The sequence below is a fragment of the Periplaneta americana genome, chromosome 4 (assembly GCF_040183065.1).
Source record: "Periplaneta americana isolate PAMFEO1 chromosome 4, P.americana_PAMFEO1_priV1, whole genome shotgun sequence".
Lineage (NCBI taxonomy): Eukaryota > Metazoa > Arthropoda > Insecta > Blattodea > Blattidae > Periplaneta > Periplaneta americana.
The window spans coordinates 79,480,794-79,500,092 of record NC_091120.1 but is presented as its reverse complement, the minus strand read 5'-3'; the positions used below and the strand labels follow the sequence as shown (position 1 = coordinate 79,500,092).

Here is a 19,299-nt window from a genome sequence, read left to right as displayed (position 1 = left end):
CATTCCTACGTCCTCTTTTTTTCTGGCTATACTAATAAAGAGGACACGCTCTAAATCCCCATTAAAACGCAAGCTACGTGGTAAAGGGAACGGTAACAATGTACGACGGACACACTTGTGACGTTAATGCAAAATTAAGCTATGTCCTTAAGCGGAAACTATCATTGTATGTAGATTGTTACACAAACCGGTTATTTACAAATATTTAATTTTGTAATAATTGTTTTTGTAGAAGCTACTACGTTTTAATAGTTCGAAGAAAGTGGGCTATGAGTGTGTACTCAGAACTGTACCTGTGTACTAATTGTTTCCCAGCATGTGTTTCCATATATCTTTACATTAAAAGATAATGATCGGTTTGCTTTGAAAAGGCTTTTCTAGTCGTCTCGAGATGTTATCACGCACCTTCTTACCACCAATAGCAATGTTGTTCTGACGTCATTACAGTAATACTGGTGGCCTTGTAAGTGGGATCTTTGTGATGAACAGGTATGTTAATAGTGTTGGAAGAGACGAAGCATCTGGCATTACCTGTGGAAGCTCTGAGTTGAATAGTTTTATTAGACTGCGGGAACCCAGACGATGAACAATACGTCAGACTTAGTTCGTTGAAATTCTAGTGTGATGAGATACCGTATTTTCCTTCTCCCTAGTGACACACCTCAGCTATGTTAGTAATATTCTGCAACTAATACCGAGGAAAGAGAGGGAAAACAGTTCCTGGTTATATATTTGCGTACGGCAATTTGTTGCCGAATAGCAGTCCTTCGGAAAAAAAAAAGACTTGGCGTCGTGCCGGTATAAAAATGAGAAACAAAAGTTACTGTGAGTTACTGAATTAATTATCCCGCGGAGTGGCGCTTGGTTGTGTTCAAGTTTTCAACTTTTTCCATCTCTGCCCACAGGCGTTTTAAAATGACTCACTGTAGACTGGCCAGATAATAGCTATCTGTTGTGTAAGTCGGGAGAATTCTGGATCTGGTATACTTTAATCTTTTTTCCCCTACGTCATATGACGTCATTCGCCGCAAGATGTGATAGTGGGGTAACGATTGAAGTGCAAACGTCATGAGGAAGAGAGTTCCACCAGCACTCCTCGTTCTCTTTATATATTCAGCAGTGTTGGAAGAGCGAGGTATTAGCTGAAAGTTCGCTGTCGAGAGTAGAAGAAGCGGTACACTTTATCTAGCTAAGAGTATTCGAAAGTGTGTCAACCTAACTTCTCTGATATATATCGAGAGTGTTTTAATATTATTCTCGAGTGTTTTTATAACTTTCTGACGAGTGCGACTGCAGTGAAACAACTTGTGAAGTGATATTTTTTAGGCGAAGTTTTCGCTCTGAAATTATTTAGTTTTGAAAAGCATCCTTTCCCAATGAAAGGCACAATCGTTAAAGATAATATTTTGTACACGATGGTGTGTGTCCTGAAACGTCGCAAGACCGGGAAGTTCGATCCAAATGGGGATCAGTCGGCAGTTGGTGTCAGTCTTCACTTTCTGAAAATAAGCATCAAGGTACAACCATGCAAATTTATTTACTTAATATCAGAGAATTAGTGCATTCTAGATTTAAGTTTTGTTATGTATAGGGTTATAGTTGTTTGTCGAGAGCTCTTAATTATTTTGTTAATACTTATGTTATTAATATTATATAGTGAAGAGATAGAGATCTAGAAATTAACACAAACACTGAAATAATTTAATCTGTAGGAATGTATTTTCTTAGATTTTTATGCGATCAAGCGAATGTAGCTTTATAAACAAGAATGCGATATGTAAAATATATGTGTGTGAGTAGACATGAATCGAATAATGTCAGCAGCTACAGAGAACATATTTAATAGAAGCAAAACTGCACACAGACTGAGGTGTATGTTCATTGGCAGAGATTGATAAGTTGTAAGGAAAATGTCAATAGTATACCCTTCCTTCGAATGGGAATAACATCCGGGTACTTAAATGTCAGTTGTGAAATAAGAAAACCCCAACTCTAAAGAACACAGTAGGCGAGTAGAAGAAAGAATCATCTCTCATGAACAAAATATTTACTATTCATAGGATACCACTTCAAAACTAGTCAACCTGGTAAATTGCAAAAGTTAACACAGCAAAGATATCATAAAGTTATTCAGTGACAATATTTACATATAAACAAATATACGTTTGGTTAAAATTGGGACATATTGAAAGCTTACCTTTCAATGCTCCAGGCCTAGTTGTATGCTAGAAATAATCGTGTTCTAGTTCTGTAAGAACTGTTAACGGCCTGCAAGAAGTTTTCTACCCATCTCTTCATGGGGGCATCCCAATGATCTTCTCCTATTTGATCAATAGTTCAAAATTCTCATCGAGATTCTGGATCTAGACATTCTGTACTTTCTTCTTGCTGACTGTTAGTTGGAAAAAACTCATAAGCTATGCTTGAAGTCTACAAAATGATAATAGCAAATAGTATAACTAGCTAGAGTTTTCATATATGTGGGTACGATAAAATTTTGTTATATATTCTGAATGTTAAATCTATTTCTGTGTAAAATAGTGACAATCAATATAAAATATTTTTATGTTTGAACAGTGTTTTCTTATTACCGTTAACTCGTGTTAATTCATTCTTACATTTCAAGGCTTGAACCAATTTAACAAGTCGGCCTTCATTAAGTTAATTTGATTACGCATTCAGTGTACAGTTTCAGCTTTTAGAGAGGAATAATTTAAGGAACATAACTTCCATAAAAGATAACTTTGAATTATGCACCATTGAACTGCAAACTCGAAGCAGTGAAACTGTACAGCGTAAAAGCATACAGTATATGGGTTTACAAGTAACGTATCATACGGACCTATACCTTTGCCCTTTATTATTCACATCTCAGTACCATCAATACTGATGGATATTTTTAGACTTACAGCCAGTTGTTTAATTAATATGTACTTGTAGCTATATATGTGGTATAGAAGGTTAATCAATCATCCTGTTTTCAATTTGTCTGCAAACTTTAAAACGTCATTTTCACTCATCGTAGCTATTGTCTATAGAACCTCTCTGTTATGTTTTAACACTGTTCATATTAAGTGGCCAATTCGATTCGAGACATTGTTATATTATAATATAAACCTTTACAAGTAGGTTGACAGCCCTATTTTCCAAAAGCAGAGGTACTTTTTTCAACTGAAAATAGAGACATTGAGTATCTGTGTTTTGGTAGTAACACCTTAATTTCGCGACTTTCTCGATGTTAGATAAGAAATGTCAATTGTGAAAATTCTTGCATTATTATTATTATTATTATTATTATTATTATTGTTATTGTTATTATTATTATTATTATTATTATTATTATTATTATATTTATGAAATTCAAACTGTCCAGCTATGTACAGAAAGTATTTCTTTGTTGTTCATATTTGCATAATCCCTTGATTATTTCAGAATTATATGACAAATGGTTGTAACGTAATTGTATTTGTTTCTGGTAATCTATAAAGTAATTAATAGACATCTATAATTTTGTATAAATGCTCTCAAATCTTTATTATATCATAATAGTTTACATTCATAATTTTTGTTTGTTTCAAAATCAGAATTAATTGACTGTATCTCGACTACAGTAGTAAAAAAAAAAACAAATAGCAAGCAGTGGTAATACTTTCCAGAGGTACAAATATTGGTTATCAGTCTTATTTCTGTTCGACACGCTCCGAAATCATACTCTGAAGATACATAAGGTTCCTCTGAACTTAAATTGGCCACTTTATACAATATTGTATAACTATATTAAAATATTACTAAAATATAACATTTGAATGGTTATAACAGATTTTTTTTTCTTGATTACAGCCTTCTGGTTGGCGGAAACTACGGAACATTGTCCAATGGACGCCGTTTTTTCAGACGTACAAGAAACAGAGGTACCCATGGGTTCAACTTGCAGGCCATCAAGGTAAGCACTCGATAGAAACAATTGAACACCATTCTTATCATTTAAAATTTTTGTAATATATTTTTTCCCTAAAATTGAAAAAAAAAAAAATTATATCTTTAGACTTTCCTTCGTCTTTCCCCCCTTCCCCACGAAAATGTGTGGGGAAAATGTATATATGACAGTAATGACTGAATAGTAAATGTACTTGGTAACTCAAGCGGTAAAACGATCAGCGGGGATTCACTTGGTTTGAAAGCACTTAAAGTAGTTTCGGACTGAATTGATGTTCGAGATGCAACATGATGCAGCGGTTTTGCGAGAAAGCTTTTCCTAATTATCACGTTTGTCTACCAAAAATTTAAAGCCCTCTTTTTCTCGAATATATGATTCCAGAATTCTAAAACATATTGTAAATCCTCATTCAAGACTGTCACTAGAAAGACGTAATGAAAGATAGAATGAGATCGTTAGAGACCTCAATGGCCTAATACGAACATGTTTTGCCATGTAACACTTCCTGAAAAATAGGTTTCTAGGTAGGTTACGGATTCAAAATATTCAGTAGAAGGGGTAATTTCATTCATACTCGTTGGATCGTGGTTAAGAACCGCTTTTGCACTAAATAGTGGCCTGCCTCACACTAATGTAGTGCCCAGATGCGAATAATTCTGCCGCACACAATGTGTGTGCGTGAGTCCTAATAAATCCTGCAGCTAGATAGTGTCCTGACTGCAGTGAAGAAAATGTGAGGCTACCCGAGATCTGAATGTGGTTGCTCTGAACAGATGAGTTGATCTCGATAAAACGCTGCTGAGAATCAGGTGTGTCCAAACGTGTGTGTAATCGCAGAGCTTTTGAAATCATGACGCCAAAGCAAGATAAAGGATCCAAAATCTGGCTGAAAACATCTGCCAACATTATCTGTCAGAAAATTGTGTAAGGTTGAATTATAGCACCATTTATCACTATTTTAAATGCCAATGGCTTCGTTTTAGATACTATATTTATTTTAAATTCATAGTATATGGTTGAGTGGAAGAAGAAACCTTATGGCATTAACTCTTGTTAGCAAAAAATAAATTAATACAGTTAAATAACTTTCCGCAATTTCATTTAAATTATTGATTGCTCTTTTTAAATAATTGCCTTCATTTAAAATTAGAAAAATTGTCATTAAATGATAAATTTGAAAAATAAATCTCTCACGCACTCATTGGGTGTAAGAATTCTGGCAGATTTCTTCACAATAATTTTTACATGTTACTACAGAACTAGTTGGTAAATAATACCGTTGTTCGTAGTAAACTGGAAAAGGAAATGTTAGTGGTTTGTTTTGCAATGTTATTGTTTTTTTACAAACACCTTTTTAAGATTTTAATCAAAACAGGAAGTGGTTTGTGTTAGGTAAGTTATTCGGTATTAGACGCCGCCATTCTTACTGGATCTTGCATTTTTCCACCTTTGTTCAACATAAATGCCTAAATAAACCGAAAAATAGGTCAGGTTATTGTCTTTATAGTCAGACTGTTGTTATCTTTGTACTCTTCCCTCCCTTTTCTTTCTCACCGTCTTTCAAACGGTAAAATAATCTTTCAAAGTGTTACTCACATTTAATATTATGAGAATACCTCAGAAAACGCGGTGGTGATATCAAACAACGGAAGTATGATTGGTGGTTAACCACAGTGAGTGTGTAAGTGCGTCATTGCACATCAAAAGACGTCACAGGACTAACCACAGTTTGTCGGATTCGTATTGGTGAGGGTTAGGTGATTCGACTTTCTCTAGCCAATTAAATAATTCCAATAAACATAGCGTCATAAAAAAATGTTGCGTTTCAAGCCTGACTGTTCCAACTTCAGGCACAATACAATATTCTTGTTACTGTTAATGTAATAATTGAAATACTTATGTTTTATTTTAATTAACAAAAATTGTTAATTCTTAGATTTCTTGCATCGAAGACTCGCTTTCAGATCTCGGTGAGTGCCAAATTAAAAATGTGGTGGAGATGAAAAGAAAAGAAAATATTATTTTTTTCTTTCACATTTTCAAATTATTCTCACTGTTGGCATAAATATGCAGATCAGATAAGTTTAAATCTGCTGTTTTAATATTGAATATAAAATTGTTTACTAATTGTCACTTACGAGTATTAAATTTTTTCTTTCAATCGTACCATTTTGTAGTAGTAATAGGCTAATAGAAGTCCTATTTTAGTGGTAGTATGTATTAAGTCCATTACTATAATTTCAAAGTGAAGTAATGTGACATACCTAACCTGTTAGCGTATTATTTTGTCACTTACGTTTCATTGTTATGAGAAACTGACTTAGAACTAATCAATTATAACAATTAATTCTTATACACATACGTCATAGCAACTTATGAATCAAAATTCAACTCGTAGGGTAGAACATGCAAAAAATGTAATCTTACACTTCCTTTTTATAACTTTTGGTGACCCACAAATTCTGTACTTTCGGTATAACGGCAAGAGCTGACTCTCATATCTGATAAAAGAAAGACATGACAACACAATGGCAAAACCTGTTTTAAGGTCCAATATCTCCATTCTTCGTATCAATATTGGGATGGACACAAATAGCCCCCTAGTGTGTATGGGAAATGAAACAAAAATGGCCACCCCTGCGGTTCGTGATGGAGATAGCTACGTCGTGTACCGTTTGTATGTAAATGTAACACATGAACAAGCGAGCGACATTTTTTGCTATGTAGGAGGCCCTAAGCGTCAACCAATGCCAGTTCCTTATCTTCAGAACCCACCATCTTCAGCGGTTTAATGCATATAAATTTGAACTTATAACATATGAAAGGAATTTATTACCTGATGTAAGCAAAGAATGGTTTTATGTCAAAATTTTTAGCACCTTGTACACGCCAAGAATGTTATTTTTATTTTAAGTTGTATTTTTTACGTATTCTTGTATGATAAAAATAACGGGAACGTCATCTTTGTTTCCTTTTCCCAAATAATTCACAAAAGAGACAAAGAAATGACAGTTTAAGGTGTTCTATTTAACTCATTTTTACCGCAACACAGCTGAAACTAGTTTACTCTTTCGATATCTTGGATACGTATCTCCTCAAGCGAAATTAAGATGTTTTCTATTGCTGATGAAGTACACGATATTTAGAAGGTTGAATCTTATCTTCGAATTCATGTGAAAAGGGAGGAGAAGGAAACGGTGTTCTATTCATTGATACTGTTACAAATAACTAAATTGATTTGACTAACCTTTTCCATTTTAACCTAAAGACGAAGATAGATCCAATCTTCGAATGTCGTTTTGCTTTATATTCATTCCATCACCAACGAAAAATTTCAATCTAAACTCTTTCTGAATAGTTCAGTATTGCCTTCTTCTTTTATAAAATTTCTGCTTATTCAGAATTTGATAACCTTAGCTGCACTGTAAATATTTTTTTTCTACATTTTGGACCTTGTAATAGTTGTGTACATGGTGGGACTTGCGCGAAATGAGGCTGAGATAACGCAACAGTTAAAATCACTTTGACAATGAACAAATATTAATGTCCTAGGCGTGTTTTGAACTCGTGATCCTGGCCTCCACGTCTAAGTCATAGTTACTTCTTAACTATTATATAACTGACAAAATTTAATAATAAAGATATCACAATTAACCGCAATTTAAGAAGTATAAGCTGCTAGCTTCGAATATTATGTTGCCTTCAGTGTATAATATGAACAACATCAAAACAAAGAGCTTCATAAAATATGGACCAAAGAGAAGATAAAAACTTGCTTGGAAGTAACATATGTTTATAGACATTTTCATCAAGTTTCATTTCTAACTTAGATAAATTTTGATTTTAATTCCTATTGAATCTACATAATATTTATACCGCTTGCCGTGTGTCTAGGAATACGCATCTGTAAATTCATTGCCACTTACAAAGACAGTATTTCTAGGAACAAGTATCGTTTAATGTTAACATGATGAGAAACGTGCCTTTATAATGATGATCCTCGGCATAATAACCACCTTTAAAGGGACAAATGATTTATTAGCCTATTAGAGGAGATAGGTTCTACAGTTACCCGTGAAGTATATCTTATCAAAACTCCTGTTGCTATGAAATAAAAAGAGAAACGTGTTGGGCATCTTGTTTCCGTCGTGTATATGCTGCTCACGATTGGGACCGAAGCAACATGGATTCCGGTTGTAACCATGTTTGGAAGTTCGGTCTGTTTCTTTGAAAGTTACGGAGATATCACCATTAGTGACTGATACACGTCTGTACACTTCTTTATGGGAAATGAAAAATTAAAGTTCACCTCGTCGGCCATTTCTTTCAACTGCAGATAGTTCTGTTGGATTTTGAATTTTGTATCTGTATGCTCCAGGATTTTCTTGAGATCGAATTAGTTGACTAGAATTCCTGACTAAATCAGAGACATTTGTATTCAGACAATTCAACTAACCGGACGACGTTTTGAATCAAGGAATGGACAAATGATTCTCTCTTCAGCGCTTCTAGCTGTTACATTCAGACCATTTAGGATTATCAAACGGAGGGACACAACATCTGGAGCTTCATGTTAATCTGAATTTCTATATTCCATACTGATATAAGAAATTATCATTCATAAGATAATAATTATACGGATTGAGATTTTAATATATTTAAAGTCAATTTTTAAATAAAAAAAAAACACTCAACAAATCATACCACCTAATTTTAACAATATTTTAATGTTACACTACTGTCTGTTGCAGGAAACTTCAAGGCAGGCCCTGAGCAAGGTACAATTCTCAAGAAGCTGTGTCCAAAAGAAGAGTTATGTTTCCAGGTCCTTATGAAGGATGTTCTGAGGCCCTACGTACCTGAGTACAAAGGACACGTCACCTGTGAAGACGGAGATTGTATCCTTATTTTAACTCTAATGCAATTCTGATACGTTTACGAAGTTGTTATTTTTTATCGTCGTTGATTGAACTGTCTTTGCTGAAAGTTCCGCATAATGGTTTAAAATAGTTCTTTGAAATGCTGGCCAAAGAAATGACGTATGAAACATGGAATAATAAAAGGCAATGTCTGTGTAACATCCGGCTAACTTGAAAGATATATAATGAATTATGCAAAGCACTGCTTCGAAACAAGTGAGCAATGCGAACAAAACAATTGACGTGCGTCAAGCACGACTACTATCAACTTCGTTTGAGTTTTCACTTGTTGAGAGAGGGATCTGAATTAATTTAAGTCTGTAAAAATTGAACTTACAATTTGACAGTAAATGTTCCTTTCTTTTTACATTGGATGAGTGGGGAGACAATTAAAGAGCAATGTGTTCAGCTGTGAAATTAATTGTAGGATCACGATTTAATAGCTTTGGCTTCTAAAGAAATTTAATGTCAAACTTTCGTTGCTTACTCAAAGTGCATTATTTAAATAGAGTACATTACTCGGTATGTAGGCCATTGCCTTTGCTATGTTACATCTAATATTATTTAAAAACTATACGTGAATTAATTTTCGTTTATTTTGGAATAAAATATCTTCAGGAAGAAAGGTTGGCCTATTAAAAGAAAGCATGATCATGATCATGTCTGCAGAGAGCTCGGAATGATAGAAGTTTCCTACTATACCCACTATTGTATCGGTTAAGAAAACATTTAAATTCTTTGTCAGAGTCCATACTGATTTAGTTTTCTTTTAATTCACTATTATAACTTACAAAGATTTGTTTATTATAAAATAAACTAAATTTATAAAGACCATTAAAATATTTTGAAGTTCATATTTCGCGGGTAAAGACGCCAATATCGATATCTCGCAGACTTCCATCCTGGTATTTCCTTAACATTTCAATAGCTATGTACCTGCAGCTACAGGATTTACTCGGGGACTTTACCTCGCCGTGTGTCATGGACTGCAAGATTGGAGTGCGAACTTACCTCGAGGAGGAACTCGCCAAGGCCAAGGAGAAGCCCAAGCTCAGAAAAGTGAGTGCTTCTTCAGATAAGCTGTAATAAGGAAACCGGTTTATTCTGTTCCCTTCAGGAAGTTCAACAAAAATTGCTGTTCATTCATTGTTTTAAGGGAAGATCTTTAACTGCAAACCAAACATTCATTCCTATTTTCTGCCTTCCTCTTAGTCTCCGCATACGATCCATATATCTTAATGTCATTTATCATCTGATTTCTTCTGCCCCGAACTTTCCTCTCATTCACTATTCCTTTCAGTGCAGTAAGCAGTTTCTTCTCAGCTAATTTCTTTTTTCCCTTACGATCAGTTTCAGCATTCTTTCTTCACTCACTCTTTCTAATGTTAGTTGAAATAAGCTATTTTTACTGTTTCAAGTCTTTATACTTTACTTCAGTCTTGAGATACAAACAACTTTTTTTTTTTAATTTTAACTTTATATTACAAGATAATTTAGTTATAAATACAAAATTTAAATTTTATCTTAATTTTCGCAGGATATGTACGAGAAGATGATTCAGATCGACCCAAATGCACCCACCGAAGAGGAGCACAGGCTGAAAGGTGTTACAAAACCTAGGTGAGTTTTGATGAATCACTTTTTGTTCATGATATCTCCTGATTTGTGTGCATTTGCTGTTATGGAATCTCATAATATTTCACTATTCTTAATACCGTTTGGATTATTGAAATTCTCCACTACTGACATTTTTAACCCAGAAAATAATAGCGTGTTCTCATAAGTTGGATGATAGCATAATTTCATAAATATGCATGAAGTTTTAAACAGTTACACAGATTTTATTTCAAAATCCATAAAATTGTACACCTCATTTCGCTATATAATTGCATAACTCTTTTGTTCCACATTTTAAAGCTTCAATAGTAAAGTAAAATCTATGGATTGTAAGAAATGAAATGGTGAAGTTTTTTAGGCGTTACAATTACATTCATTAATTTGTCAGTTTGAAACATATAGAAATATAATATAGATGGTCAGAAATCAATGAGAAAAATATTAATCCTAGTTTCTTATTGGACAGTTCTGATATTTGATTATATTAATAATTACACTACCAAAGATTTTCCATAATTTTCCAGATTATACTCTGATATAAATGAAACTATTTTGTCTCGACTAGAAACATTACACATAAGCTTACCGGTAATTTCTCTTTAAACATGAGTAAACAGTTTCTAAGATATTTTCTTTGCTGGTGCAATTGTCTCAATTGAAACGAACATACTTATAATAACACAGAACCCCTTAAACTATTATGAACTTGGCTATTTAATGTGTACAATATATACCTGAGTCACATACTTAAATTTTCTAACAAAATCAGGTTATTGGTTGAAATTTAGCAGTCCACAGATGGAGCTATGTGGCAGAGCTACTAGCTTACTCTGTTACCATTCACGATACAAAGAAATAGGTTACTTTTATACATATCGGAACTCCATTATATGATAGGTGAAGTTTCTGCCATATTTGTTTAGAAAAAAGCTAGGATCATTGATACAAATGTTGTCTCCATTTGAAGTTCTCATCTATAATCTGGGCTATTACGTACTAGTAATAGGATTAGATATGATCATGTTAGTAAGTCTGTGTAGCTATTTCAAACTTCTGAATTTCAGCGTTTTTGCCCTCTGTTGCGGAGTATAATTCGAAATTTCGGAACAATTTGAAGTTTTTTTAATCCTTAGAACGTTATTTCTGCTTCTATTACACTATCGTATAAAATATCTTGGCTATACACACCTCATTGTATCTTTGACCATATCCAACAAACAAACCGTGTTTTCTATTCTTTACCATGTTGATGTTGCTAATAGTTACATTTTTGGCAGATGGACATATTCATATGATCAGTTTCTCTCATGATTAAGCTATTAGAGCATACTCTGGAAGTTTTGTGTAACTTTCAATATATTTTGGAATTTATTTTATGTACTCAAAGAAAACCCACTCGATCCTCTTATATTAACTTAAAATGATAATTATGAGGGAAGGATTTTTATTATTTCAATTTTATTAACAGGTATATGGTTTGGAGGGAAACAATTTCCTCAACAGCTACACTTGGCTTCCGTATCGAGGGAATCAAAAAGAGTGACGGTAAATCCAGCAAGGATTTCAAGACCACCAAGACCAGAGAACAGATCATGCAAGCATTTCAAGACTTCACAGCTGGTTTTCCTCATGCAGTGGTGAGTTAAGTTTAGACTAACGAATAATTATACAATCTTCATATCATAACTTTCTTTCTGTTGGCACTATTTCATTTAAGCATTTTCTATTTTATTACTATATATTTTTAATTAATAATAATTATTAATTAATTCAATAAATCACATAAATAAATGAGAGATTTTCCATAAATGTAATGTTTTATTTCAAATACCTCAAACATCTTTGGAAATAGTTTAAAATAGGCCCTACCTATACTGATTATGAGTAATAATTCGTGATGGTAAAAGATTTTCCCTTTATTCAAGTAAGACTGTTATTCCTTTGTACTTGTGTAAACAGCTTCTGAATAATTCATAAATAATGTTGTTGGTACAAACAGGGCTGACATAGATTGATTCTTGCAAGTGCATGCACTGTATTTAGATTAGTTGATGAGTATTTTCTTAAAGAAAACTTACAACTTATCTGCAATGTACCTATCGGTGACAACAGGATTAAAAATTCCCATTTACCTGCACGATCGAATAAAGGGATAATTAGTTACTGAAATTGCGAATATTATCTCATACTAAATACTAATAAAGAAGTAAAACACACAATTGTAGAATAGCTATGTTGTCTAATTTTATTTAAATAATTATTTATTTACTTACATATTTGTTCTTGTTTCTTCTTTCAGCCGAAGTACATACAGAGGCTAAAAGCTATCAAAGCAACTTTAGAAGCATCAGAGTTTTTCTCTTCACACGAGGTGAGTTGAAATGAAGTAACAATTAGTATACTTTATGTATTATACTCATACTTTTCATGGAATATCCATGTAGCTACGAAATATCGTACAGATTATGAAAGAGAATTACACTTCTAATCTCCTAGAGTTTGTTTTTCATTTGTTGAACAAAAAATTTTACTTCAAAATTAAAGCGTTACGTATGTTATACCCTTTCAGACGGTTTCAGGCCGTGTTTTCAGATCACGAATATGTTTTATCATAAGACATTTCGGTCATTCCTTTTAAATTCTCCTTAAAATAAAATAAAATGAAATAAATGTGTTAAGCCTTTCTTATATACTAAGGTTGCAAATTAAAATTGAAATAGTTAAATTTTATTAAACAAGTTTTTAGGGTACTGGTAGGTGTTAACCACCTGATCCAGCTCGCCTACTTAAATATATTATTTAGAGATGTATTAATTGTTACCATAATATATTTCTCTATAGTCGATACTAGATTCAGATACCTGTTTAGAGCTGCGATACTCTATATTGGATATTACAGCTTTGAAAGCGAGTTTGTTTGTTTGAGAATATTCCTTTATAACAGTTTTCTCCACTCATTCGGTAACAAAGGAACTTTAACAATAGTGGTTGTGATTGTTTGCGTCAGCACGTATTGAGAGTACAGAGGTACTGAAAGTATGGAGAAACGACAACCAATTGAAGTACTAACTGTTGCTCTAAAATCACTATATTGAAAAATGAAAATTAACTTCTACTTATGACAGCTTTATGAAACTTCCACCAAGCATTATATATCGTTTGTAACATAAAAACATCTCCTTACTCAGCCAAATGCTTTTATGTGGTGGTACCGAAAGGCATGCAGATTCTTTTTTGTTTACATATTTAGGTACTATTTACTCATAAACCTTGAGAGATAGAAGTCTGAAATTTTTACTGTATATATATTGATTGAGGAGAAAAAGAGGAAGGCAGAAAATGGGAAAGATTGGAGAAAGTTGGGTTTGCAGTAAAGTCCTATCTTTAGGCATAACACTAAGTGAAAATATGGATTAAACAGCTCTTTAAAATGAATGTAGTGATTTTTTTGTGCAAGCAAATTTTTTCACTTTCAAAAAATGCCAATTAAGCATTAATTAAAAATATTCTTAAAAAGTTTTTGTTGCAGTATATAGCTTCCATTTACTAAAACAGGAAACTATTTCATTTATTCTATGAAGTGGTGTGTTCTCATTAAGCCAGCACAAGTTGAAAGACCTATAGTCAGATCTTTGGAGAAAAGTGCACTTCGCCGTTTGTAAGTGCATCTTCTTTTGGGGACAACTTTATAAAATAATTTGGTTGAGTAACGAGATGTTTTCATCTGAAAACAGTATATAAAGAGTGGCTTGATGCTTGGGGAAAGTTTCATAAAGCAATTTTAAGAATAAGTTCATTAATTTTTATTTTAAAATATTGTGATTTTAGGGCTACAATTATATGGTTGTCACTTCCCAGTATCATTACATTATCACTGTTTAACATTAAAAAATAGTGTCTAGGAAGTTGTTGTTTTCTAATGCCAGGCATTTGACAGTAAAGTCATTTGACCTCTTCCACTCCAATATTTTTCAAAGATATTGTCATGGTCAGCCACTGAAGCACAGATTTTGAGGTGTTCCGAATCCATTTCTTGATTTGAATTGCACAATGGGCAGTTAGGGGACTGATATATTCCAATTCTATGCAGGTGCTTGGCCAAACAGTTATAGCCTGTTGCCAATCTAAATAAGCTACAGACTATTTGCGTGGTAAATCGGGAATTAAAGTGTCTAGGAAGTTAGATCTGCTATTGAAAATAATTCGTTGACTAAATCAGTTATGTTTAATTTCAGGTTATTGGCAGTTCCCTATTGTTTGTCCACGACAAGACGAATGCTAACGTGTGGTTGATCGATTTTGCCAAGACATTGGTGTTACCTAATGGGATGGCCATCTCACACGCGTCAAAGTGGGTGGTTGGAAACCACGAGGATGGATACCTGATAGGACTCAACAATCTCATAAGCATTTTCACAGAATTGCAAGAAACATCTATGGATCCTGCTTCACCACTTCTTCCGGCACCTCCAGTTACAACCATCATCACTGCTGCCAGCGACATATCAGAGGATGAAAGAACGACTGGTTCGGAGAATACATGACCCATTTGGGATGAGTATCACTTTTGACTATGCCACTCCGGTGTAAGCCGCAGACAAGCTCAACATGAGCTGTGTGATTTCACCAGAGCTCCAGTTGGTAGTAGCAGCAGCAGCGTTTGAGTCGCAATATATGCCTTGCAAGTTTTCTTGACGAGTTTCATGTAAAGATGAATGCAGGAATCAATGCAAAATGGAAGGAAATCTGTCGAGAAAACGTGACTTTTGAAATCTGAAGTGTTTCAGTGTGCAGTTGCTGATTTTAATAGAAATTTAACATTTTTATTAGTAGTCAAGATCTTCGTTTAGTTGTTGAGATATGGACCTCTCCAAAGAGAAAATCTTGAACTTCATATTCTGAAACAGTATTGATCTAAACATAGAACTGCTCGTTATGCATGTTGCTTTTGAAATGAAATCAAAGCTAATCATTGTTATCCTATGGATTTTGATACTTCTGTGTCACAACTTGAAAGTTTTAAGATGTGAATACTATTAACATTCTGTGCCTTATATTCAGGTCTATAGTTGCTCTGAGTAGGGTTATTACGTTTGTTCCAGTTTAATTGGAATAGCAACATATAACGGACTCTTATTGCACTCTTTCTATGCCTGATATATCTCAACTATCAATCATTCGTCAATCTCCATATGCTCCGTATTAAGAGGAACAAGCTGACATTTATTTATGTCTCACTGATGTACAGCAAACTTGATACGGTTAAAATTATGGTGGTGATAAGTAAATGTGTATAAAATAATACAAGTAGCACAGTGAACCAAAACAAGTTTAAAATGTGTAAGAATATTTTCATGTCTCTCATATTTGTGTTCCTTTGTCTGAACGTTTTGGATGTAACTTATTTCTGAATTGTTTTGCACTATTTTGCAGGGTGTCTGTACTACACAAAAGATGTATTAATCCTCTTAATTGTAAAGCATGTCTGGAAATACATTTTACAGCGATGTAAAATGTTCTTTTCAATAATTTGAATGTTATTAATAGATGAGAATCCAAAGTGTTTAATAATAAGCAAGGTTCAGATAAAGGAGCTGTATCAGGATAGGCATCCTTGGTCCATGTATTTTGTTTACAAACATTAACTAGTTGTCGCGTGTCCCCAGCCATCAGTAGTGACGACTTATATTCAGTTCCTATCGGCTGTACTGTCGATTCACTGATGTTTAGCTATGGGGTGGGGAGCGTTAGTGGAAAGGGGTAGTGTTTACTTAGTCTGAAGCAAGTGAAGACCCTATCCTATGTAGCTATATAGCCTATCCTGATACAGCTACTTTATCCGAATCTTAATAAAAAGTAACTATGGTTAAGATAAAATATTTCTTAAAATGCAATTTTAAATAAAATTTAGTTTCAGATTAAGTTAAATTTAAAATTTACGTAAGGCAGATAGTGTATGTATTGCAAAAGGATATCACATTTTGTCTCTGTATAGTCTCTGTGCTGGAGTACTAAATATCTATACTCTTCTTCTTCTAATGGCCAACATTGGAGGATAAGTAGATTTGTTGCCTAGCAGTACAAAGAGTGCATTGATGTTTCACGCTTCTGGTAATATTTTTGTCAAGACTGGAACAGACTAGTATCTGTGGTATCCGTTATTTTTTCTCAGAAGTATTCACAGTTCTCCTAAGTATTTAAATATTTGGATTACATAACTAGAAATCTTAAATTGAAGTGACATTTTGAAACAATGATTATAAGTTGTGATGATTTTTACCGACAATGTGTAGTATTTTATTACCGTTTTCTGGCATTATAGTCTTTTGTTCTGGTAGAGTTAAGCTTTTTCTCATTTCTTGCGTAACTCTACTACATAGATATGTTACAATAATTTATTCTTAAACAGTTATAATGAATCTTAGAATGGACAATGAAATGCAGTGGTCAAATGCTTTGTCTTTATAAGTTAAGATTAGGAGGATTAATCGTCATTGATAAGTTATTTCAAGTAGCATTGGGAGGAATTACGGAAGTTAAATGTTAAAGATACACTACTATTAATGATGGACATCTGCTGTTTTGGACATTATCATCTTTCCATATGATGACAGACTTTCATATTTATAAGTTCAGAAATTGTTTGAAAATATTGTACATTGTCCTCAATTCTGCTTACTAACTTAATCTTATTTCAAGTATAATGCTTCACAATTTTGACAGTTTTATTTTCCATAAATTGTGGCCGAATCACTCTGCATATTTTCATTAATACATTGCTGGCAAATTTCAGGTACACGATATTATTTCGCCATGATGTTTATAATTCGAGAAATTGATTTAATATATATAAAATCCGGGGATTTGGAATTTTACGAAAATAGAGCCAATCTTCGAAATGTCTTGAATTTCTTGTTCATTATACCAGAAATGGAAAAAGTTCAATTTACAAGTCTTCTATACTTATGTATACTTGCTCTTTGATCATAATGAAAATTCTTAATTTGTTTCTAGAATACGGTACGAATATGATATTTCAGATTTATATATTTGTATTTCATTTAAATTTTTTTTCATCCTGTTGTTTCTTTCGAAAGAAAGTGGTAGTAATGCTAATTTGAATCGTAAAAATTTGTTTCTACCTATTAAAATCCGTTCAATAATCCTTTTCATTGTAGAATTTTAAATGGCAACAATAAAAATAAGTATATGAATATTAATCCAGTTTATTTGCACAGCTTTGTGAATATCAATATCGTGGGATATCAGTTTGTGACATACCAGTAGTTACATGTAGAGTATCAACTAACAGTTGGGGATCAAGGTTTGCCTAGTAGGATATATGCCTACGTAATTGGTAACCTGAGCACCCATGTTATGTAGATTAACCTACAACAAGAATTCTGGGAATATGTGAACATTAAAATGTAATTTCACATGCTATTAGATATGGATTAATTCATTAGACCTGAATCGTATGCAATGGATGCTCTAGATTCGGGCGAAAAGGTGTCATGTTGGCCACGATTTGTGAGGAGAATGTAATAAAATTCCTGCTATCATGGATAATAATTTGGTAATATTATTATATACAGCATAGGAACAGTGAACATTTGCGCAGTACCGGTAGCCTTCAAAATCATTTAGAAGGTTTGAATTGTAGCTGAAAGATCTGAATGTTTTTTCATAAACATTTGTGAATCGTGTTAAGATTGTGGACAATGTACAAAAATTTTCTTCAAATTTCTCCCAACATCTAATCAGAAGTTCGTATTTGTGCTATCTGTACATTAATATTGGCTGAAAAATGTATAAAATTTTAAACTATACTTTTAATGTAATATTTGACACACTGATTGGAAAGAAGTAGCTAGTTCCATTGTATGCTAAAATTACACATATGCAATTATACATTTTGTTTTATTAAAGTAAGAATGTAAAGGTATTTTTGTGAAAATGAAACATTTATTATTATGGAAATGTACGTTTTTATTCTTACAATATCTACTTCCAGTAGTGTCCATGACAAAACATTTCCTACATATGCTTCTACAACACTTTCCTTTATTATGTACAAAACTTGCAGCAATACAGAATTTAGGGAGTAATTTTGTAAATGTAGCTAAACTAGAGAAATTTATTATATTTGAGGAATAGAATTTTTAAAAATAGCACAGCAGTTTTGCTTCCTTGAAAAAAGTTTCGTTTACGGAAATTTGTTGCAAAGTTTTTTTTATAGCATTTAATTCAGAGTATCAGATGTACCCTTGCCTGATTAAAATAGCTTGATTAAAATTGCTTAAGCTCCGATTCTGTTACTGTTTCTGCATTTTTATACAGTAACTAAATAGCCGAAATAAGAGATTAAATTGACTCAAAATTGTTGCACTAAAACTCTATATTCATATTCGTGTCTTTTACATTCTTTATGTGGCATTTTGTCTTCAATGTTTCTTATGAAAGACAAATTTGGGAATCATATTACGTATTCTCAACGTAATGCAGAGTATGCATTTAGTATTTATTGCTACATACCGATACAATACAAAATAAATACCGTACATATACTCAATAATAAAAGGGAAATGCTTCATCTCGTACTCTGACATGAAAAGAAAAAGTAAATATAGGTTGATTAATAGATGCTACCTGTGAATACCAGGACGTCAAAACAAACTATAAAGTAGAGACCTACAATCTCTTTGTATGTCTGTATGTATGTATATATATATATATATATATATATATATATATATATATATATATATAAATAATATTTATCCAAAAGAATAAACATCAGCCTGCAAAATGTAGGAAGCCACAAGG

At 33.0% G+C, this 19,299-nt stretch overlaps 1 protein-coding gene across 6 annotated transcripts in view; it reads left to right on the top strand.

The window, feature by feature from the left end:
- Positions 1–18,453, top strand: part of IP3K2 (Inositol 1,4,5-triphosphate kinase 2) — an 851,156-nt gene extending 832,703 nt beyond the window's left edge. For 5 of the 6 annotated variants that reach the window (XM_069823611.1, XM_069823612.1, XM_069823614.1 and 2 more), the window contains 7 exons: positions 3,841–3,943; positions 8,689–8,835; positions 9,785–9,915; positions 10,394–10,476; positions 11,942–12,110; positions 12,773–12,844; positions 14,709–18,453. In XM_069823611.1, the coding sequence (XP_069679712.1) occupies positions 3,841–3,943; positions 8,689–8,835; positions 9,785–9,915; positions 10,394–10,476; positions 11,942–12,110; positions 12,773–12,844; positions 14,709–15,017 (1,014 nt within the window). In that variant the 3' untranslated portion in view covers positions 15,018–18,453. Of the gene's footprint in view, positions 1–539; positions 1,518–3,840; positions 3,944–8,688; positions 8,836–9,784; positions 9,916–10,393; positions 10,477–11,941; positions 12,111–12,772; positions 12,845–14,708 lie in introns of those variants that run through there. The other variant, XM_069823616.1, reaches the window with a different exon arrangement.
- The last annotated feature ends 846 nt before the right edge of the window (positions 18,454–19,299 follow it).